We start from the raw sequence: 20,473 nt of genomic DNA, 5'->3' as shown, positions 1-20,473 counted from the left end.
CAGACATGTGAGAGGCAGGTAACGTTATAAAAGCGAGCGGAGTTGTGATACTAATTAAAGAAGAATAAGGGGAAAAACCTTGAGAATTGCATCAACAGAGAGAGAATGAAAGTGAACTGCAATGCACTCCATAAACTATGTATAATATTTCTTTTTGTTCAAGCCTCTGCCAAGCCACTCCCTCAGAGGACGGTTCAGCAAGGCAGGGAGGTGGGCCCATGCCACTCTTTAAATATAAACCCATAGGAGTGTCAATAGTACAGCTCTCAGCTGCTGCTTCCCTGGGCTCAACTTCTTTTCCACCCTCATGCTTTCATCCTTCAGTGAAACTGTTCCACCCCTTACCCAACACTCCAAAGATCCAATTTATCCTTCTTCTCAGTATTTGTAGCCACAGTTCATTGACAGCAGCAGGCAGGGAAGTTGTAACAGGAAACATAAGAGGTGAAGGGGGCTCCTCTTACTGTCATGTAGAGAGCAGGTGGTCTGGCTTTGTTTCTTGGCTTTTTTTTTATTATTTTTTTATTTTATAAACAGCACCAGTTTTTGGAGAATAAGCTACACAGCAAATACTGTATATGAATAGTTCGAACTATTGCTATTTTTTTTTATCTATTACTGGAGCAACGTGTATGTGAAAAGAGCAAGTAATCTGTAGGATCCTGGTGGTGACTTTATTGTGTTCATCATGGAGCCAAATACCAGCCTGAGGTAAGCACTTATTTAGCACTACTATGAAAAGTGTACTCAGTCAGTTAACTTTTTTTATTTACTGAAATAGAGAAGTGTTTTAGGGTTGGTGTGTGACAGATGTGACTGTGGTGTAAGCGAGGAAGTGTAACATACGGAGACATTAACCCTTTGCCAAAGAGAGCTTTGAATAGCAACAGTGCTTAGTTTGCAGCCTTCTGCCTCAGTCTAGAGGTTTATAGGTCACGGAGATGGAGTGGTTGGTAGTTCAGGATGCACGAATTGTTACCGGGTTGTCTTTGCACACGAATGGGTAATGGGCACACAGCCACCCTGGCATAGGCACTTGCTGCCCGAGTTGCTGTTTAAAAGATCATGTACAGGGCGAGACTGGCTCAGTATCATGCTGGGGCCATTCGCAGATTGGGATTGGTTTTTAATAGCAGGCAATACTTGATTGCTGAGATAATGTTCAAACTGAGACTGCCCCTCACGGATATGAGATAGATGTACAGTGTGACCTCTGATATACAGTGCTGATATGGTCATTAGTGAAATAGTATACAGCTGCTAATGATCATGGGCAGGACAAGGCATACAGGGAATGGTTGTCTGTATAAAAGGGTGGCCCTATACTCTCTTGCTGGTTGGCAAATTCTGTTTTAATAATGTGTATGTCAAGTGATTTATAGATGGTAGAATTTGCTAGCCAACTTGCTGAAATGTGCTACTCTTCATAAAGAAATAGAAAGTCACAATTGAAATGTGCATGAGTGTATTTTTTATTTTTAAATAGAAACATTTTTGCAATACACTTCCATTAGCAAACGTGCTTCTAGTAAAAGTTATTACTGATTTTCCAGCAGCATATGCACATATGCTGTATTGAAGCTCAGAAAGCTGGTGTTAGTGTGCATCCTGCATGTGAAGACAATTCATGTCATACAAGCTACTTCTAACTCTCTGAGAAGGTGTATTGTTTGAATACTCGTGAACGGCCCTCACAGCATATGTGCATATGGAGTTGGAAAAAAAAGTAACTTTGACTAGAAGCATTTTTACTATATGAAGTATATTGAAAAAAATGCTTCTATTTAAAATTGAAATACACATATGCACATTTCAGTTTTGACATCATATTTATCCCTTTATGTGACATTTAGTTTGAGACCAAGCTAAAGATACTGCTGAGTGATAAAAAGTACACGAGTGAAGGGATGAAATGCAAAGACTGCTCCTAGGTGAAAGCCAGTGCACAAGTACTGAATTCAGTGGTGTATTTCACTTTTGAATAGTAACATTTTAATTAGCAAAAATGCTTTTAATAAAAGCTATAGCTGTTTCAAAAGTGTATTTAAGTATGCACTATGCACCAGCATTTTAAACACAACACTTGCTCAGAGAGCTTAAGGTGCTAGTATCATCTGGTAATGACTCAATTTGTTAATTGCTGACATGATACAAGCCCCACTGGTGCTCTGAGCAGCTGGAGTATTTAAATGCTGGTGCACTGAGAATATTTTTCTATGCTTCACATGCACGTGCAGAGACAAATGCTAACACTAAAACAGTGGTAACTTTTGCTAGAAGCATTTGTTTTTGGTCAATACATGTATATTGTGAATATATTTCTATTTAAAGATGTTATTCATCTATGTACATTTACCTTTTGAATGGAATGTCCCTTTAAGCGGCATTTAATGCATGGATGCTGAAATCAAATGTGGGAACTGTTCCAAAGTAGCATTTAATACAAAATGTAAAAAAAAAAAGTGCAGAAGGAGACCACTCGTAAGTTACAAAGCACAAGAGTTGTGAGCAGTACAGAATGAGATTGCTCCTGTGTGGTGTGTACATTATAGTACATAAGCAATGACCTCAAGTGCTTAAAGGGACATGAAACCCAAAATGTTTCTTTCATGATTCAGATAGATTATATATTTTTAAACAACTTTCCAATTTACTTCTATTATTTAATTTGCTTCCTTCTCTTGTTATCCTTTGCTGAAAGATTTATCTAGGTAAGCTCAGGAGCAGCAAAGAACCTAGGTTCTCTCTGCTGACTGGTGGCTGCATATATACACCGATTGTCATTGGCTCTCCCATTCGTTCAGTTAGAAACCAGTAGTGCATTGCTGCTCCTTCAACAATACATAAAAAGACAATGAAACAAATTAGATAATAGAAGTAAATTAGAAAGTTGTTTCAAATTGTAGTCTCTATCTGAATCATGAGAGAACATTTTTGGGTTTCATGTCCCTTTAAATAGATTGCCTTAAAAGAAATGGAACATGAGTGCTGAAGTCAAGTACAGAGACTGCTCCTAAGTGGCCTGTAGTATATGACACATGTAAAATAAGAAACAGATCATGTGTGCAAAAGAGACTTTTACTAAATTGTATGTATGCTTGACAGTTGCCCTAAGTTGTGTGCAATATTCTCTGGTGCAGCATGAATTGTGTTAGCTTTCCAAACATCATATTTTCATTAAATATATAAAAGTTCTCATCATACTGTTACAGTATTGGTTAGAGTCTATAAGGAGCTGCTGATAACTGAGATAAAAGTGCATGTCACAGACCCTGTGTATTGAATGACCATGTGCTTCAAGAGAAGTGAGTTCACAGATCATGTGCAGGGGAAATATGTTACTTCTGTGCAATAAAAGATTGCATTGTGTGTACACAGAAACCACATAAAAAGCGAGATTATGGTTCAGCATTCCAAGATTGTTCACAGGTCACATCCAGTCAAAAGAGTGGAGATATTACAAAATACCTGCAAACAACATCATATGCCATGTGAAAATACAGTGTTGCAAAATGCAAAAGTTTAATATAAAAAAGTGGTTAGTAATAAGACTTAGTGGATTTTTCCTAGAGAAATTAAAATTTTCTGCATTATTATATATTATATATTATAAACTAAAGGTTTGGCCTTAAAGTCCTCTGCTTTGCACACCTTTGCCAACTAAAAGGCAGTGCAACCCATAATTAATCTTTACATGAAAAACTGGCTTCAAAACTTGTGCATGGTTCCTAAAATAAATCTGACTTCTTAGTAATAAGTAGATTAGTAAGACTCTACAGATCTTAAAGGGCCATTAAACTCAAAATTTTATTCCCCATAACATTTTTAATTGTGCTTAGTAAATAACCTTTGCAATATACTTTATTTTAATCAGTTTTATTGTCAGTTGCCTCTGTAAAGTGTGATTTTCCTACTGTTCTAGAGAGGCTGGAGTGCATCCTGTAACACAGTGACTGCTTGGTTACTTCATGTGCTTATGTGTATGGGCCATTAACTTGCAAAAGAAAAGATAATAAAAAAAAAAAAAATGGTTTGTCCCAGGGCTACATAAAAGTTTTTTTCTTTCTTTTCCAATGTTGCTTATATATGCATAGTATTTATGTCAAAATGACAAAAAATAATATATATATATACTGTGTATATATGGCGATTTACCACCTGGGTGCAGCTTCTTTTAGCCCAGTAATGCTTTTCACAGAGAAGAACTTTCCTGTAGTATATCAGTATGATCGCGCCAATAATGCTCAGTCCAGCGCCGAAATACCAGGCAATTCCTCTCTGAACAAGGAGCACAGCAACCCCAGACTATCGTTTCGGCCTTCATAGGGCCTCGTCAGTGAGGTGTAGCCATATTCCTCTAAGCACACTGAGCAAGGAGTCCACGTGCTTCTCTGTATCTATTTAGTCTCCCTATGGGAAAAAGGGGAAACCAGATGTGGACTCCTTGCTCAGTGTGCTTAGAGGAATATGGCTACACCTCACTGACGAGGCCCAAAGAAGGTTGAAACGATCGTCTGGGGTTGCTGTGTTCCTTATTCAGAGAGGAATTGCCTGGTATTTTGGGCGCTGGACTGACCGTAATTGGCGGGATCAGACTGATATACTACAGGAAAGTTCTACTCTGTGAAAAGCATTACTGGGCTAAAAGAAGCTGCACCCAGGTGGTAAATCTCCATAGAACAGGCTAACAATGGTATTGAGCCAGTTGTTCATTCCTGTGAGTGTGCTTCTCTGTGTGTATATATATATAAAATAAAATTACCATTTAATGTAAATTAACTGTACAAAAGACAGCTCATATTGGATGGTATACAACATGAAGTACAAGAGGCAGTCAAGTTGAAATTAAAACTTTCATGATTCAGATAGGACATGTCATTTTAAACAACTTTGCAATGTACTTTTATAATCAAATTTGCTTTGTTTTCTATGTATTATTTGTTGAAAGCTAAACCTAGGTAGGCTCATAAACTGATTTGTAAGCCGTTTAAGGCAGCCTCTTTTTGACAGATTTTCACAGTTCATTGTGCTCACTCCCATGGAGTTATTTATGAGTCAGCACTGATTGGCTAAAATGCAAGCCTGTCAAAAGCACTGAGATAAGGGGGAAATCTGCAGAGGCTTAGATACAAGGTAATCACAGTGGTAAAAAGTGTAGTGATATAACAGTGTTGGTTATGCAAAACTGGGGAATGGGTAATAAAGGGATTATATGTCTTTTTAAGCAATAACATTTTTTTAAGTAGAAGAAATGCTTGCATAGACAGGTACAGGAGTGTTTCAGTCACTTGTGCTTCTGGATATTCATGGTCTGTAGCAAACACATGAGAACTCAAGGGTCACTCTAATAACATTGAGATTAAGACAATAATAAAAACTGCTCCCTGCTTATCTGCTAAAAAGTTTGAAAGACAGTTCATAAATAAAATCTTACTATGTATACTCCCAAGCAGTGTAAAAATAATTATGCTTCATAAATAATTTTGACAGCAAAGTCAAAATTAAATGTTTGTGAATCAGACAGTGCATGCCATTTTAATCTTTCCAATTTCTTCTTTTTTGAAGAATAAATTAGGTATGCTAATAGGTGCTTAGGAGCGTGCACGTGTCTTTAGTATTGTTTGGCAACTATGTATAACATTGGTATGAACAATGTTGTAAACACTTCTGCCAGATGTCCAAAGACGCTTGCACATGATTGAGCTCACCTAGGATTCTTCAACAAAAGATAGCAAGAGAACTAAACAAAATTGATAATAGGAGCAAAATGGAAAGTTGTTTAAAATGGTATATTCTGTCCACTCCTCTTAAAGGAACAGTCTAGTCAAAATTAAACTTTCATTATTCAGATAGGGCATGCCGTTTTAAACAACTTTCCAATTTATTTTTAGCCTCAAATTTGCTTTGTTCTCTTTGCATTCTTTGTGGAAAGCTAAACCTAGCTAGGTTCATATGCTAATTTGTAAGCCCTCGAAGGCCACCTCTTATTTCAGTGCATTTTGACAGTTTTTCACAGCTAGACAGTGTTAGTTCATGTGTGCCATATAGATAACATTTTGCTCACTCCTGATTGGCTAAAATGCATGTATGTAAAAACAAATTAAATAAGGGGGCCTTTTGCAGAGGCTTAGATACAAGGTAATCATAGAGGTTAAAAGTGTATTAATATAACTGTGTTGCTTATGCAAAACTGGGGAGTGGGTAATAAAGGGATTATCTATCTTTTTAAACAATAATAATTCTGGAGTAGACTGTCCCTTTAAGATTAATTTTGGCTTTACTGCCCCTTTAAACTGCTGTCTGCTTTGGTTGTTACTTCTTTGCATCCGTGAATTTGTAGACAAAATACAAAAATAACTAAATAGAGGTTGCAGATAATATAACCAGTAATCAAACATAAAGACAATTTGATTCCCATAGATCTGTGAAAAATTCTTTAAGGTTAGTGAAGGGTCACTGTGTTCACTTCTACTAGTATCATAATAGCTGGAAAATGACAAGCTTTAATTTGTTAGAGCAACCCTGCACTACTGTTTGTTTAACCCCTTGCCAAGGGTTAAATATACAGTAGAAGTACTGCTTGGGTCCCACAGAGCACTGCTGGCCTCTAGCGGAAATCATTGCTGATCCAAATCATCCAATCAGCAAAGTTAATCGCTGGAGTTAAACACAAATTAGTACAGGACCAATCTAACTAATATGATGAACGTTATTTTTGAACTATTATGGCCCTTTGACTTTGTGACTGTATGGGGTAGATTTATCATACGCTGTCGGCATTTAACATTGCACAAGCAGTTCTGGTGAACTGCTTGTGCAATGCCGCCCCTTGCAGATTCGCGACCAATTGGCCGCTAGCAGGGGGTGTCAATCCACCCGATCGTATTCAATCAGGCGGATTGATGTCCGCTGCTTCTTAACTCCTGTTTCCCGCGAGCCGCGGAAACAGCTGCATCAAGCTCCATACGAGCTTGATGAATTGGTCCCTAAGTGTCTATTAGGTTTTCTAAAATAATAGCCAGGAAACAGACAGCTGCTTATTTTCACATATTTCATTGTAATTTATGTTGTTATTATGGGTTTTCTGCATGAGGGAAGTTAGTAACACGTTAGAGTCTTTGTTCTGTTGAATTTGCTCCCTCCCCCTTTATTTTTTCTTTGACTTTAAACCAGGGTTAGTAGTTTATGACTTTGTCTGGTTGTTGGAAGAATGAGACACATGCCTCTAGTTATCAACGTGTCTACTTACCTGCCTTCGCCAGCCCAATACGCCCGCCTAAGCTCGCCTACCATCGCCGCCGTGGACCTGAATACACTCGCCAAAGTTATCAAAAAAGCTGTCAAAAAGCTGCGCACCAAGTACGGGGCGATAAGCAGCGGACTGTGATAGTTATCACTCATCAATCTCTCTGCTCTTCGGCTTTTTCCCCAGCTTTATTGATACCCCTGTCACAAGCACTCACACTATACTACACTGTTCTACCCCCTATACCGGCGCCCCCGGAGCCCCCCGCAACTAAATAAAGTTATTAACCCCTAAACCGTCGCTCCTAGACCCCGCCGCAACTATAATAAATGTATTAACCCCTAAACCGCCGCTCCCGGAGCCCACCGACATTCTAATAAACTGATTAACCCCTAAACCGCCACTCCCGGACCCCGCCGTCACCTACATAATACCTATTAACCCCTATCCTGCCCCCCCTATACCGCCGCCACCTATAATAAATGTATTAACCCCTATCCTGCCGATCCCGTACCCCGCCGCAACTAAATAAATTGTTTAACCCCTTAGCTGCCGCTCCCAGACCCCGCCGCAACCTATATTAAAAGTATTAACCCCTAATCTGCCCCCCCCTACACCGTCGCCACCTATAATAAATTTATTAACCCCTATCCTGCCCCCCCTATACCGCCGCAACCTATAATAAAATTATTAACCCCTAAACCTGTCTAACCCTAAAAACCCCCTAACTTAAATATTAATTAAATAAATCTAAATAAAATTACTATTATTAACTAAATTAATCCTATTTAAAACTAAATACTTACCTATAAAATAAACCCTAATATAGCTACAATATAACTAATAATTATATTGGAGCTATTTTAGGATTTATTTTTATTTTACAGGCAAATTTCAATTTATTTTAACTAGGCACAATAGCTATTAAATAGTTATTAACTATTTAACAGCTACCTAGTTAAAATAAAGATAAATTTACCTGTAAAATAAAAGCTAACCTAAGTTACAATTACACCTAACACTACACTATCATTAAATAAATTATTCCTATTTAAAACTAAATACTTACCTGTAAAATAAACCCTAAGATAGCTACAATGTAATTAATAATTACATTGTAACTATTTTAGGATTTATATTTATTTTACAGGTAACTTTGTATTTATTTTAACTAGGTAGAATAGTTATTAAATAGTTATTAACTATTTAATAACTACCTAGCTAAAAGAAATACAAAATTACCTGTAAAATAAATCCTAACCTAAGTTACAATTAAACCTAACACTACGCTATCATTAAATAAATTAAATTAATTATCTACAAATACCTACAATTAAATACAATTAAATAAACTAACTAAAGTACAACAAATAAAAAAAAATAAGTTACAAAAAAATAGAAAAATATTACAAGATTTTTAAGCTAATTACACCTAATCTAAGCCCCCTAATAAAATAACAAAGCCCCCAAAAATAAAAAAAATGCCCTACCCTAATCTAAATTACAAAAGTTAACAGCTCTATTACCATCCCTTAAAAGGGCCTTTTGCGGGGCATGCCCCAAAGAAATCAGCTCTTTTGCCTGTAAAAAAAAACACAATACCAGCCCCCAACATTATAACCCACCACCCACATACCCCTACTCTAACCCAAACCCCCCTTAAATAAACCTAACACTACCCCCCTGAAGATCATCCTACCTTTAGCCGTCTTCAACCAGCCGACCACCGATGGAACAGAAGAGGACATCCGCAGCGGTCGAAGTCTTCATCCAAGGGGCGCTGAAGAGGTCTTCCATCCGATAGAAGTCTTCATCCAGGCGGCGTCTTCAATCTTCATCCATCTGGAGCGGAGCAGAGCCATCTTCAAAGCAGCCGACGTGGAGCCATCTTCATCCACCGACGCCTACTCGCCGAATGAATATTCCTTTAAGTGACGTCATCCAAGATGGCGTCCCTCGAATTCCGATTGGCTGATAGGATTATATCAGCCAATCGGAATTAAGGTAGGAAAAATCTGATTGGCTGATCCAATCAACCAATCAAATTGAGCTCGCATTCTATTGGCTGATTGGAACAGCCAATAGAATGTGAGCTCAATCTGATTGGCTGATTGGATCAGCCAATCGGCTTGAACTTGAATATGATTGGCTGATTGGATCAGCCAATCAGATTTTTCCTACCTTTATTCCGATTGGCTGATAGAATCCTATCAGCCAATCGGAATTCGAGGGACGCCATCTTGGATAACGTCACTTAAATGAATATTCATTTGGCGAGTAGGCATCGGTGGATGAAGATGGCTCCGCGTCGGCTGCTTTGAAGATGGTTCTGCTCTGGATGGATGAAGATTGAAGACGCCGCCTGGATGAAGACTTCTATCGGATGGAAGACATCTTCAGCGCCCCTTGGATGAAGACTTCGACCGCTGCGGATGTCCTCTTCTGTTCCATCGGTGGTCGGCTGGCTGAAGACGGCTAAAGGTAGGATGATCTTCAGGGGGGTAGTGTTAGGTTTATTTAAGGGGGGGTTTGGGTTAGAGTAGGGGTATGTGGGTGGTGGGTTGTAATGTTGGGGGGTGGTATTGTGTTTTTTTTTACAGGCAAAAGAGCTGATTTCTTTGGGGCATGCCCCGCAAAAGGCCCTTTTAAGGGATGGTAATAGAGCTGTTAACTTTTGTAATTTAGATTAGGGTAGGGCATTTTTTTTATTTTTGGGGGCTTTGTTATTTTATTAGGGGGCTTAGATTAGGTGTAATTACCTTAACAATCTTGTAATATTTTTCTATTTTTTTGTAACTTAGTTTTTTTTATTTTTTGTACTTTAGTTAGTTTATTTAATTGTATTTAATTGTAGGTATTTGTAGATAATTCATTTAATTTATTTAATGATAGTGTAGTGTTAGGTTTAATTGTAACTTAGGTTAGGATTTATTTTACAGGTAATTTTGTATTTCTTTTAGCTAGGTAGTTATTAAATAGTTAATAACTATTTAATAACTATTCTACCTAGTTAAAATAAATACAAAGTTACCTGTAAAATAAATATAAATCCTAAAATAGCTACAATGTAATTATTAATTACATTGTAGCTATCTTAGGGTTTATTTTACAGGTAAGTATTTAGTTTTAAATAAGAATAATTTATTTAATGATAGTGTAGTGTTAGGTTTAATTGTAACTTAGGTTAGGATTTATTTTACAGGTAATTTTGGATTTCTTTTAGCTAGGTAGTTATTAAATAGTTAATAACTATTTAATAACTATTCTACCTAGTTAAAATAAATACAAAGTTACCTGTAAAATAAATATAAATCCTAAAATAGCTACAATGTAATTATTAATTACATTGTAGCTATCTTAGGGTTTATTTTACAGGTAAGTATTTAGTTTTAAATAGGAATAATTTAGTTAAGGATAGTGTAGGTGTACTTGTAACTTAGGTTAGTTTTTATTTTACAGGTAAATGTGTCTTTATTTTAACTAGGTAGCTATTAAATAGTTAATAACTATTTAATAGCTATTGTGCCTAGTTAAAATAAATTGAAATTTGCCTGTAAAATAAAAATAAATCCTAAAATAGCTCCAATATAATTATTAGTTATATTGTAGCTATATTAGGGTTTATTTTATAGCTAAGTATTTCGTTTTAAATAGGATTAATTTAGTTAATAATAGTAATTTTATTTAGATTTATTAAAATAATATTTAAGTTAGGGGGGTGTTAGGGTTAGGGTTATACTTAGGTTTAGGGGTTATTTAGTTTAATATAGATGGCGGCGGTATAGGGGGGGCAGGATAGGGGTTAATAAATTTATTATAGGCGGCAACGGTGTAGGGGGGGCAGATTAGGGGTTAATAAGTTTAATTTAGGTTGTGGCGGGGTCCGGGAGCGGCGGTTTAGAGGTTAATAAGTTTATTAGAGTGGCGGTGGGCTCCGGGAGCGGCGGTTTAGGGGGTAATACATTTATTTAGTTGCGGCGGTGTAGGGGGGGGCAGATTAGGGGTGTTTAGACTCGGGGTACATGTTAGGGTGTTAGGTGCAGACGTTTCCCATAGGAATCAATGGGATGTCGGGCAGCAGCGAACATGAACTTTCGCTATGGTCAGACTCCCATTGATTCCTATGGGATCCGCCGCCTCCAGGGCGGCGGATTGAAAACCAGGTACGCTGGGCCGGAAAAGTGCCGAGCGTACCTGTTAGTCATTTGATAACTAGCAAAAGTAGTCAGATTGTGCCGAACTTAGGGGCCACAATATGTAACTTGCTCTATGTTCCTTTTTGTACCTGACTTCTATTATATTATACATTTTTTTATATAGAAGCAACATATTGAAGTGCTTTGGTAATACTGCACATTGGTTAGAGCGTGGGGTTTTTGCATTACTGACCCTATCTAGCTATATAATTAAGCCCTGCAAATGGGTTAAACACATAGGTAAAATCCCACTTGCAGCTTATCAGCAGAAAATAACCAGTGAGCCAATCAGGGACATAAAAATGCAAAAAGAAAATACTGTGATCTGTTAGAGCATTTTATTATTTTGCTGGTGCCTGCAGAGGGGTTAAACACATACTTAAACTCCAATAATGCATTACTAGGACCTATCTGAAAACATATAGTGAGCAAATAACAAGATGAATATGTGTGTGTAGCCACTAGCTAGTTCCCAGTAATGTCCCAGTAATTTGAACCTAACTTGGTATGCCTTTTCAACAAAGGATACCAAAAGAACAAAGTAAACTTGATAAAATAAGTAAATTTCAAAGTCTCTTAAATTTGCATGCTCTATCTGAACCATGATAGTTTAATTTTGACTTTAATGTTACTTTAAATATTCTTCTAGTCTAGTGTTTCTCAATTCCAGTCCCCAGGTAACAATAACAGGATAGATTTTTTTTCAAGAATAGCTGAACTAGAGCACAGGTGAAGTAATCAGCTGATAAGTAACCATGGTTATTAACTGTCCTCACTCAAGGTAATCCTAAAAATCTGGCCTGTTAGATTTCCCCTAGGACTGGAATTGAAAAACACTGTAAATCTAGTCAATTGCTCAGTAATTCTTTATAATAAATGTACAAGATTGGATTGGCTAGTTACATTTTCCCTGTGAAATCGTGGCTATTCCCTATCACAAGACACATTTCAGACCATGTTACACATATTTAAAGTGAAGGTCAACTTCACGCAACTGCCCCACGGCATTGGATAGACTTTGTAAAATGAGGGTGGGTTTAATTAATCAAATATGTTATATTTCATTATTTAAAAAAAAAAAATTACCTTTTGAGCCCTCCGAAGATAAGTGCAGCATTCCCGCCCGGCATTTTGTCAAATTGATTGACAGATGACGATTCTTAAAAGAACGAATCCTTGTTTCCCCCCTGGGGAGTTTAGACCCTTTGCATAAACGTCACGGTTCGTGGGGGAAACAAGGATTTGTTTTTTTAAGAATCTTCATCTGTCAATCAATTTGACAAAATGCTGGGTGGGAGAGCTGCGCTTATCATCGGAGAGCTCAAAAGGTAAACATATTTAAAAAAATACTGAAATATAACAAATTTGATTAATTTTGCAAAGTCTATCCAATGCCGATGGGCAGTTGCCTGAAGTTGACCTTCACTTTAAATTTTTTTTTACTATTTAAGAACTTTACAGAAAGGTTAGTTCATTTATAGAATATATGCTTAATAGAGGAAATAGAGACAAACAAAGTGGGGTTAAATACATAGCTACAGTCATGCTTGGAGCTACAACAGAATACAGTTTCCGAGAAGTATAAGTAATTAGCCAATTAGAAATGGCATACGCATGTAGCAGTCAATAACCAGCCAAGTACTTCTGAGGAGCTACTTACTCTCAACAGGGACTTTAGCTATTGTCTAATCCCTTTGTTTGCAGAGGACATTAGTACTAATAAAGGTACTTATTGTTCTATTTTTAGAATGTTTTTCTTTAATAGATACATTCTATATACTCAATATTAACCAGGTCTAGGTTTTGCTTGCGGGATATTCCTTGCAGCATTGTATTCTATATATTAGATTTCACTTCTAGAGTTGTTTTGTTTGGGGGGCACAGTTCTATTACTAATATTTATTATTATTGCCTATATGCAAAATTCTGTACTGGAAAAACTCATAGTGTTAAGACAATAGGGCCAAATGCAATTGTGTTTCCATTAGTCGCAGGGTTACTATGTTCTCTACAGAACAAATGGAACATATTTCATTAATACAGTAACAATCGCCTATTATGACCTGTAGTTTTGTGAGAGTTTCTACATTACAGGACATCCCATCCTGCAAGGAATAATGTATATTACAGTTAGTGTAGCTTGCTAGGATTGCTCATATCTCCAACACAGGGGACAGCAGGTGCTTCTGGTTAAAACTGTGACTATGGGCTGGATGGAAATAAAAAGACTCCATATCAGTTACAGTGAAACGCATATGGTGCCTCTGTACTTCTGTCTCTAAGGAATACACGATACCTCTGCTGTAAACTTGTCCCCATGAATGGTTTGTAAATCCTGCCTTATTTAGATTTGCCTCTAGGAGTCAAAGAGAAGATTGTAAAAAGACACTTTATTTCTGATTTGATTTCACTGAGACTGGCATGTGGAGGGTTCCTAGAAAGTTCACACAGTGTTTGGGAAAAACAAGAAAAGCGAGTATCTGTGGTGTGGTCTAAGAAATGTCACCTATTTTTGTTATCAGGGGATTGGGAATCAAGTTATGCAAAGAGCATAAAGAGACTTGGAAGTTAAAATGAAACATTTATGATTCAGATAGAGCAGTGTTTTTCAACCAGTGTGCCGTGGCACACTAGTGTGCCGTGAGAGATCCTCAGGTGTGCCACGGCAGACTGACAACAGTGTGACATTTTTAAAAATTTTGCTTGTTTTTTAGGTTGAAAATCACTGAGATAAAGCATGTGATTTAAACTGACCCTAAAGTTGTAAATACTAGCGTTTGTGAAACACTAGGATTTAACGGTGCAACAAATAAAGGGGACTTTCAGCCATGAAGTATAAAATACTTCATGCCGAAAGTTACTTTATTTGCCTGAAGCGTATGCCGCGCGCCTCAGGCCACCTGTAGCAGAACGCTATTTTTTCAATGCGGTGACGTTTCCACCTCTTATCCAATAACCGTGAGGGCCAGCTGGCATTATGCCAGATAGCTAGCTCGCTATTGGCTAAGATCACCTCACTGAAAAATAGCGTTTTCCCGTGGGCGGCCTGTGGCGCACAGCGTGGCTTACGCTGCAGACAAATAAAGGAACTTTCAGCATTAAAGGGACATAATACTCATAGGCTAAATCACTTGAAACTGATGCAGTATAACTGTAAAAAGCTGACAGGAAAATATCACCTGAGCATATTTTAAAAGGAAGATATTTTACCTCACAATCTCCTCAGCTCAGCAGAGTAAGTTCTGTGTAAAAAGTTATACTCAACTGCTCCCAGCTGCAGGTAAAAAAATTAAAAAAAATGAAGAAATGAACAGCAGCCAATCAGCATCAGCAGTGCTGAGGTCATGAACTTTTACTGTGATCTCATGAGATTTGACTTGACTCTCATGAGATTTCATTGTAAACTTCCTTTACCTGATTGGTGAAATAATATGAGAGTGCAAGAGGCTCATCCCTTCAGATGTCCCAGGACAGACACACTAAAATGCTGCTTAGAAATCCTTTACAATGGGAGGTGGCTACTGAGGAACTTTTGAGGTAAAATATCTTTCTTTTTTACATAGAGATGTTCAGGAGATATTTTCTAGTCAGCTTTTTACAGCTATGCTGCATCACTTTCAAGTGTTTAAACATTTGGGTATTATGGCCCTTTAAGTATTTTATTCTTCATGACTCAAAGTCCCCTTTTTTTGCTGCACTATGTAAATCCCAATGTTTCAAAAACGCTAGGATTTACCATCACTGTAAACTTTTTTGATTCAGAACAGTCTTTTTATAGTTACACTAAGTGCTCACAGTATACTATATGTGTTTTGTGATTGGCTGATGAATGTCACATGATACAGGGAGGGGATGGAAGTAACTGAAATTTGTCATACAAAAAATGCTGATGATCAAAAACTTGCTGGAATTGCGAGAAATCACACCAAATCTTTGGGGCTTTTTCTGAGCATGATATTGCAATGTAGCGGACTCTCCTTCACATTCAGAACTCAGCATATAGAGGTAAACAGCTCTCAAGCAAAATTTTGCCTTTATAAAATACTTTTAGGAACCTCTCAGTACTGACGAGACCTCTTATATAATCTCTTCAGAGTGGAGAGCTTTAGATGATCGGGCACTGTTATTGAAATGTATTTTTATTATGCATTTATTGATTATGCAATTCTGCTATATTTAATGGTCCTTTAAGAAAAACATTATGGCATTGTCATTTTGTTATGCATTTGTTGATTATGTAATTCTACTGTTTTTTATGGTCTATTACAAATAAAGGTAAAACTAAAAACCTTTACTTTAAAAAAGATACTTTAACCCCTTAACGACCACAACGTACCATGTGCGTTGCTGGTCGTTAAGGGTTTTCTTTTTTATAATAGGGTGGGTCCTGCCACAAGGGGCAGGACCACACTATTATACCCTCCCTCCTCCCTTCATGTCACCAGAAATAACGCAGCCTCACCGCTGTTAATTGCACAATCTCCATAAAAAGACCAGCGATGTATAAATATACATATAAATGCGGCACGTATATTTCACCAGTCGCCCGCAATTTTTACTCCCATAAGCTAACATGAGACCGCGTCGCAAATCGGTATCCAATATTCAGCGCAAGGACGTAAGTGGCGAAAATGGAGAAATCTTACTCCACTTTCACCTCGCCACACAAAGGCAGCCGCAGCAAGCCTTGCGCTGAGTATGGGAGCACTGTAACTCCCGAAACTGCCTGCAAAAATAAACTGACAACTAATGCATGCACAATATCTATCTACCTGTCAACCGCCAACCCCCACCGCAATAGCTAATAAAGTGTATAAACCCCTAAATCCACCAACCCCAACATCGCAAACTACCTAATAAAACTATTAACCCCTAATCCGCCATTAACCCACAACGCAAACTACCTATTAAAGTATTAACCCCTAAACCGCCAAAGCCCACAACACAAATAAATAATTAAATTACTAAGCCCCCTAACCTAACACCCCCTAACCTAACACCCCCTTAATGAACCCAAATTACCTAAATTACAAAATACTAAAGTTACTAACTATTAAAATAAAAAAAACTAACATTACTTTAAAAATAAACTAAGTATACATTAAAGGGACAGTCTAGTCAAAATTAAAATTCTGGTGTAGACTGTCCCTTTAAGCTACAATTACAGAAAGTAAAAAAATCTAAGATTACAGAAAATAAAAAACAAAATTATCCAATTTTAAAAAATTATACCTAATCCCTATGAAAATAAAAAAGCCCCCCAAAATAAATACACCCCCTAATCTAATGCTAAACTACCAGTAGCCCTTAAAAGGGCTTTTTGCAGGGCATTGCCCCAGATAAACAGCTCTTTTACATTCAAAATACACGTGGGTTTGATGGTGGATATAGGGGTTTTACGTGTCAGGTTTATTTTTGGTAGGCGTGTTAGACTTTTACGGGAGATTTGATATTTTTTTTATTTTTCTTAGGCGCCGGCAGTTTCTAAAGTGCCGTAAGTCACTGGCGACTCCAGAAATTTGTATTTACGCACATTTCTGGACATTGCTAGTTTATCCGACTTACGGCACTTTATGAATTGCCAGCGCCGTATATGTAATAGCCCGATGTGCGAGGTGAAATTACGGGCGGCACGGGTTTCAGCGCTTGTGCCGAAGCCTGCGCCTTATATGTAATCTCGCCCTATATGTATAACATTGTTACAAACATTGTTGTAAACAGTACAGCCATGTGGTGCTTAAAGGGACATGAAACCCAAAATGGTATTTCATGATTCAGACACAGCATGCCATTTGGAACAACTTTCATTTTTACTTCTATTTTCAAATTTTCTTTGTTCTCTTGGTATTGTTTGTTAAAAGGCAGTTATGTAAGCTTAGGAGCCAGCACATCTCTGGAGCACTATATGTCAGCAGTTTTGCAGGAATGTTATTCATTTGCTCTAGATACCTACCTAGGTATATCTTCAACAAACAATTACCATAGGAACAAAGCAAATTTGATAATAGAAGTAAGTCTAAATCACAAATTAATATTTTTGGGTTTTATATCCCTTTAAGACACGTGCATGCTTATGAACCTACTTCAGTGTGTTACATGCAAATTAGCTAAGTTTCAACAAACAGTATTAATGGCGCGATGATCACTATCTAACAAGTCTCACGAGTACTGTAAGGTCCCTCAGAGAATTTTCGAAAGACAGATTTTAGCTTGAGAGCTGTTTATCTTGCTATGCAGCTTCTGGATGCGGAGAGACACACATACAATACAATATAATACTAATGTGTGATTTTTCTCCATGCTGGCGAGTTTTTTATCATTGGACCTTACAGTGATGGTTTAACAAACGCTAGGATTTACCATCACTAATAATAAACTCTAGTTTCTGTCATCAATTACTAAAAAACGGGTCCTAAACTCACCCTTTCTGTGCTGAAATATATTGCTAAAATCAGTGCCCACGCACAGCGCTCCTTTACCAATGAGGTGATGTTTCCATCTCTAGCCGTGCTAGGATGTCAATTGACATGCACGGCTATAGGTTTAGAGGTGGAAACGTCATTGTAGAAGAGCGCTGTGCCGTGGGCGGCCAGAGGCGCTGATTTTAGCAATATACTTCCATCACTTTAAGAGAACAGTAAATTTGATAACAGAAATAAATGGGAACGTTTTTGTAACTTTCAGCATCATGTTGCTACAACTCAGCTGCTTTTTCTCGAGATTAGGGATGGGCAAATATTTCATAACAATTGAAATTTAAAACAAATTTTTATACAATGGTCCGTTTGAAACATTCTTACATTCTAATTTTGAATATAGGTATTAGCATTTTAAATAACATTTGGTAACATTCGTTAGAATATTCAAATTTCTCCTGTTAAGTGTAGTCAGTCCACGGGTCATCCATTACTTATGGGATTATATCTCCTCCCTAACAGGAAGTGCAAGAGGATCACCCAAGCAGAGCTGCTATATAGCTCCTCCCCTCTACGTCATACCCAGTCATTCTCTTGCACCTAACTAATAGATAGGACGTGTGAGAGGACTGTGGTTGTTAAACTTAGTTTTTATTTCTTCAATCAAAAGTTTGTTATTTTAAACAGCACCGGAGTGTGTTGTTTTTTCTCAGGCAGCATTAGAAGAAGAATCTACCTGAGTTTGTGTATGATCTTAGCGGTCGTAACTAAGATCCATTTGCTGTTCTCGGCCATTCTGAGGAGTGAGGTAACTTCAGAACAGGGGACAGCGGGCAGGGTTCACCTGCAAGGAGGTATGTTGCAGTATATTATTTTCTAAGGAATGGAATTGACTGAGAAAATACTGCTAATACCGATGTAATGTAAGTGCAGCCTTAAATGCAGTAGTAGCGACTGGTATCAGGCTGATATATATGTATGTTTACACTGAGGTATTTCTGGGGAATGGAACTTCACTAAGAAAATACTGTATACATTTAACTTATATTGAGCCTCCACTGCAGTGAAAGCGACTAGCAGCAGGCTTATTAATAACATTTTATAATTTTATTTTTTAAACGTTTACTGGCATGTTAATTGTTTTTCTATGAGGTACTTGGTGATAAAACTTTTTGGGCATTATTTTTCCACATGGCTGTCGTTTATTTATGAATAAAATCAGTTTACTGAGCTTCCCCACTGTTGTAATATGAGTAGGAGGGGCCTATTTTGGCGCTTTATTGCGCAGTAAAAATTCAGTCACAGTCTTCCTATTTCTTCCTCCATGATCCAGGACGTCTCTACAGAGCCCAGGGGTCTCCAAAACTAGTTTTGAGGGAGGTAATCACTCACAGCAGACCTGTGAGACTGTGCTTTTGACTGTGATAAAAACGCTTACATTAAATTGTTTTTGGGTATTAAGGGGTTAATCATCCATTTGCTGGTGGGTGCAATCCTTTGCTAACTTAATGCTTTTACTGTGAAAATTTGGTTGCTATAACTAATTTGGTTCATTGTTATTTCAACTGTGACAGTTTTTTTGTGCTTCTTAAAGGCACAGTAACGTTTTTTATATTGCTTGTAAATTTATTTGAAAAGTATTTTCCAAGCTTGCTAGTTTCATTGCTAGTTTGTTTAAACATGTCTGACACAGAGGAATCTCTTTGTGCAATATGTTTAAAGGCCAATGTGGAGCCCAATAGAAATTTGTGTACTAATTGTATTGATGCTACTTTAAATAAAAGCCAATCTGTACATGTAAAGAAAATTTCACCAGACAACGAGGGGGAAGTTATGCCGACTAACTCTCCTCACGTGTCAGTACCTTCGTCTCCCGCTCAGGAGGTGCGTGATATTGTGGCGCCAAGTACATCAGGGCGGCCCATACAAATCACTTTGCAAGACATGGCTAATGTTATGACTGAAGTATTATCTAAATTACCAGAATTTAGGGGTAAACGCGACCACTCTGGGGTGAGAACAGAGTGCGCTGATAATAATAGAGCCATGTCTGATACTGCGTCACAATTTGCAGAACATGAGGACGGAGAGCTTCATTCTGTGGGTGACGGATCTGATCCAAGTAAACTGGACTCAGACATTTCAAATTTTAAATTTAAGCTTGAGAACCTCCGTGTATTACTAGGGGAGCTATTAGCGGCTCTGAATGATTGTAACACGGTTGCAATTCCAGAGAAAATATGTAGGCTGGATAAATATTTTGCGGTACCGACGTGTACTGATGTTTTTCCTATACCTAAAAGGCTTACAGAAATTGTTAACAAGGAGTGGGATAGACCCGGTGTGCCTTTTTCACCCCCTCCTATATTTAGAAAAATGTTTCCAATAGACGCCACCACACGGGACTTATGGCAGACGGTCCCTAAGGTGGAGGGAGCAGTTTCTACTCTGGCTAAGCGCACCACTATCCCGGTGGAGGATAGCTGTGCTTTTTCAGATCCAATGGATAAAAAGTTAGAGGGTTACCTTAAGAAAATGTTTGTTCAACATGGTTTTATATTACAACCCCTTGCATGCATTGCGCCTGTCACGGCTGTGGCGGCATTCTGGTTTGA

General features: G+C 37.7%; 1 protein-coding gene across 4 annotated transcripts in view; it reads left to right on the top strand.

Moving 5' to 3' along the window:
- Positions 1-255: 255 nt before the first annotated feature.
- SLC4A4 (solute carrier family 4 member 4) overlaps positions 256-20,473 on the top strand; it is a 522,314-nt gene continuing 502,096 nt past the window's right edge. For all 4 annotated transcript variants that reach the window (XM_053703335.1, XM_053703333.1, XM_053703336.1 and 1 more), the window contains exon 1: positions 256-711. In XM_053703335.1, the coding sequence (XP_053559310.1) occupies positions 689-711 (23 nt within the window). In that variant the 5' untranslated portion in view covers positions 256-688. The remainder of the gene's footprint in view (positions 712-20,473) is intronic.

The sequence above is a fragment of the Bombina bombina genome, chromosome 2, assembly GCF_027579735.1.
Source record: "Bombina bombina isolate aBomBom1 chromosome 2, aBomBom1.pri, whole genome shotgun sequence".
Taxonomy (NCBI): domain Eukaryota; kingdom Metazoa; phylum Chordata; class Amphibia; order Anura; family Bombinatoridae; genus Bombina; species Bombina bombina.
The sequence above is the reverse complement of the archived record's forward strand: the minus strand, read 5'-3'. Positions and strand labels throughout refer to the sequence as shown.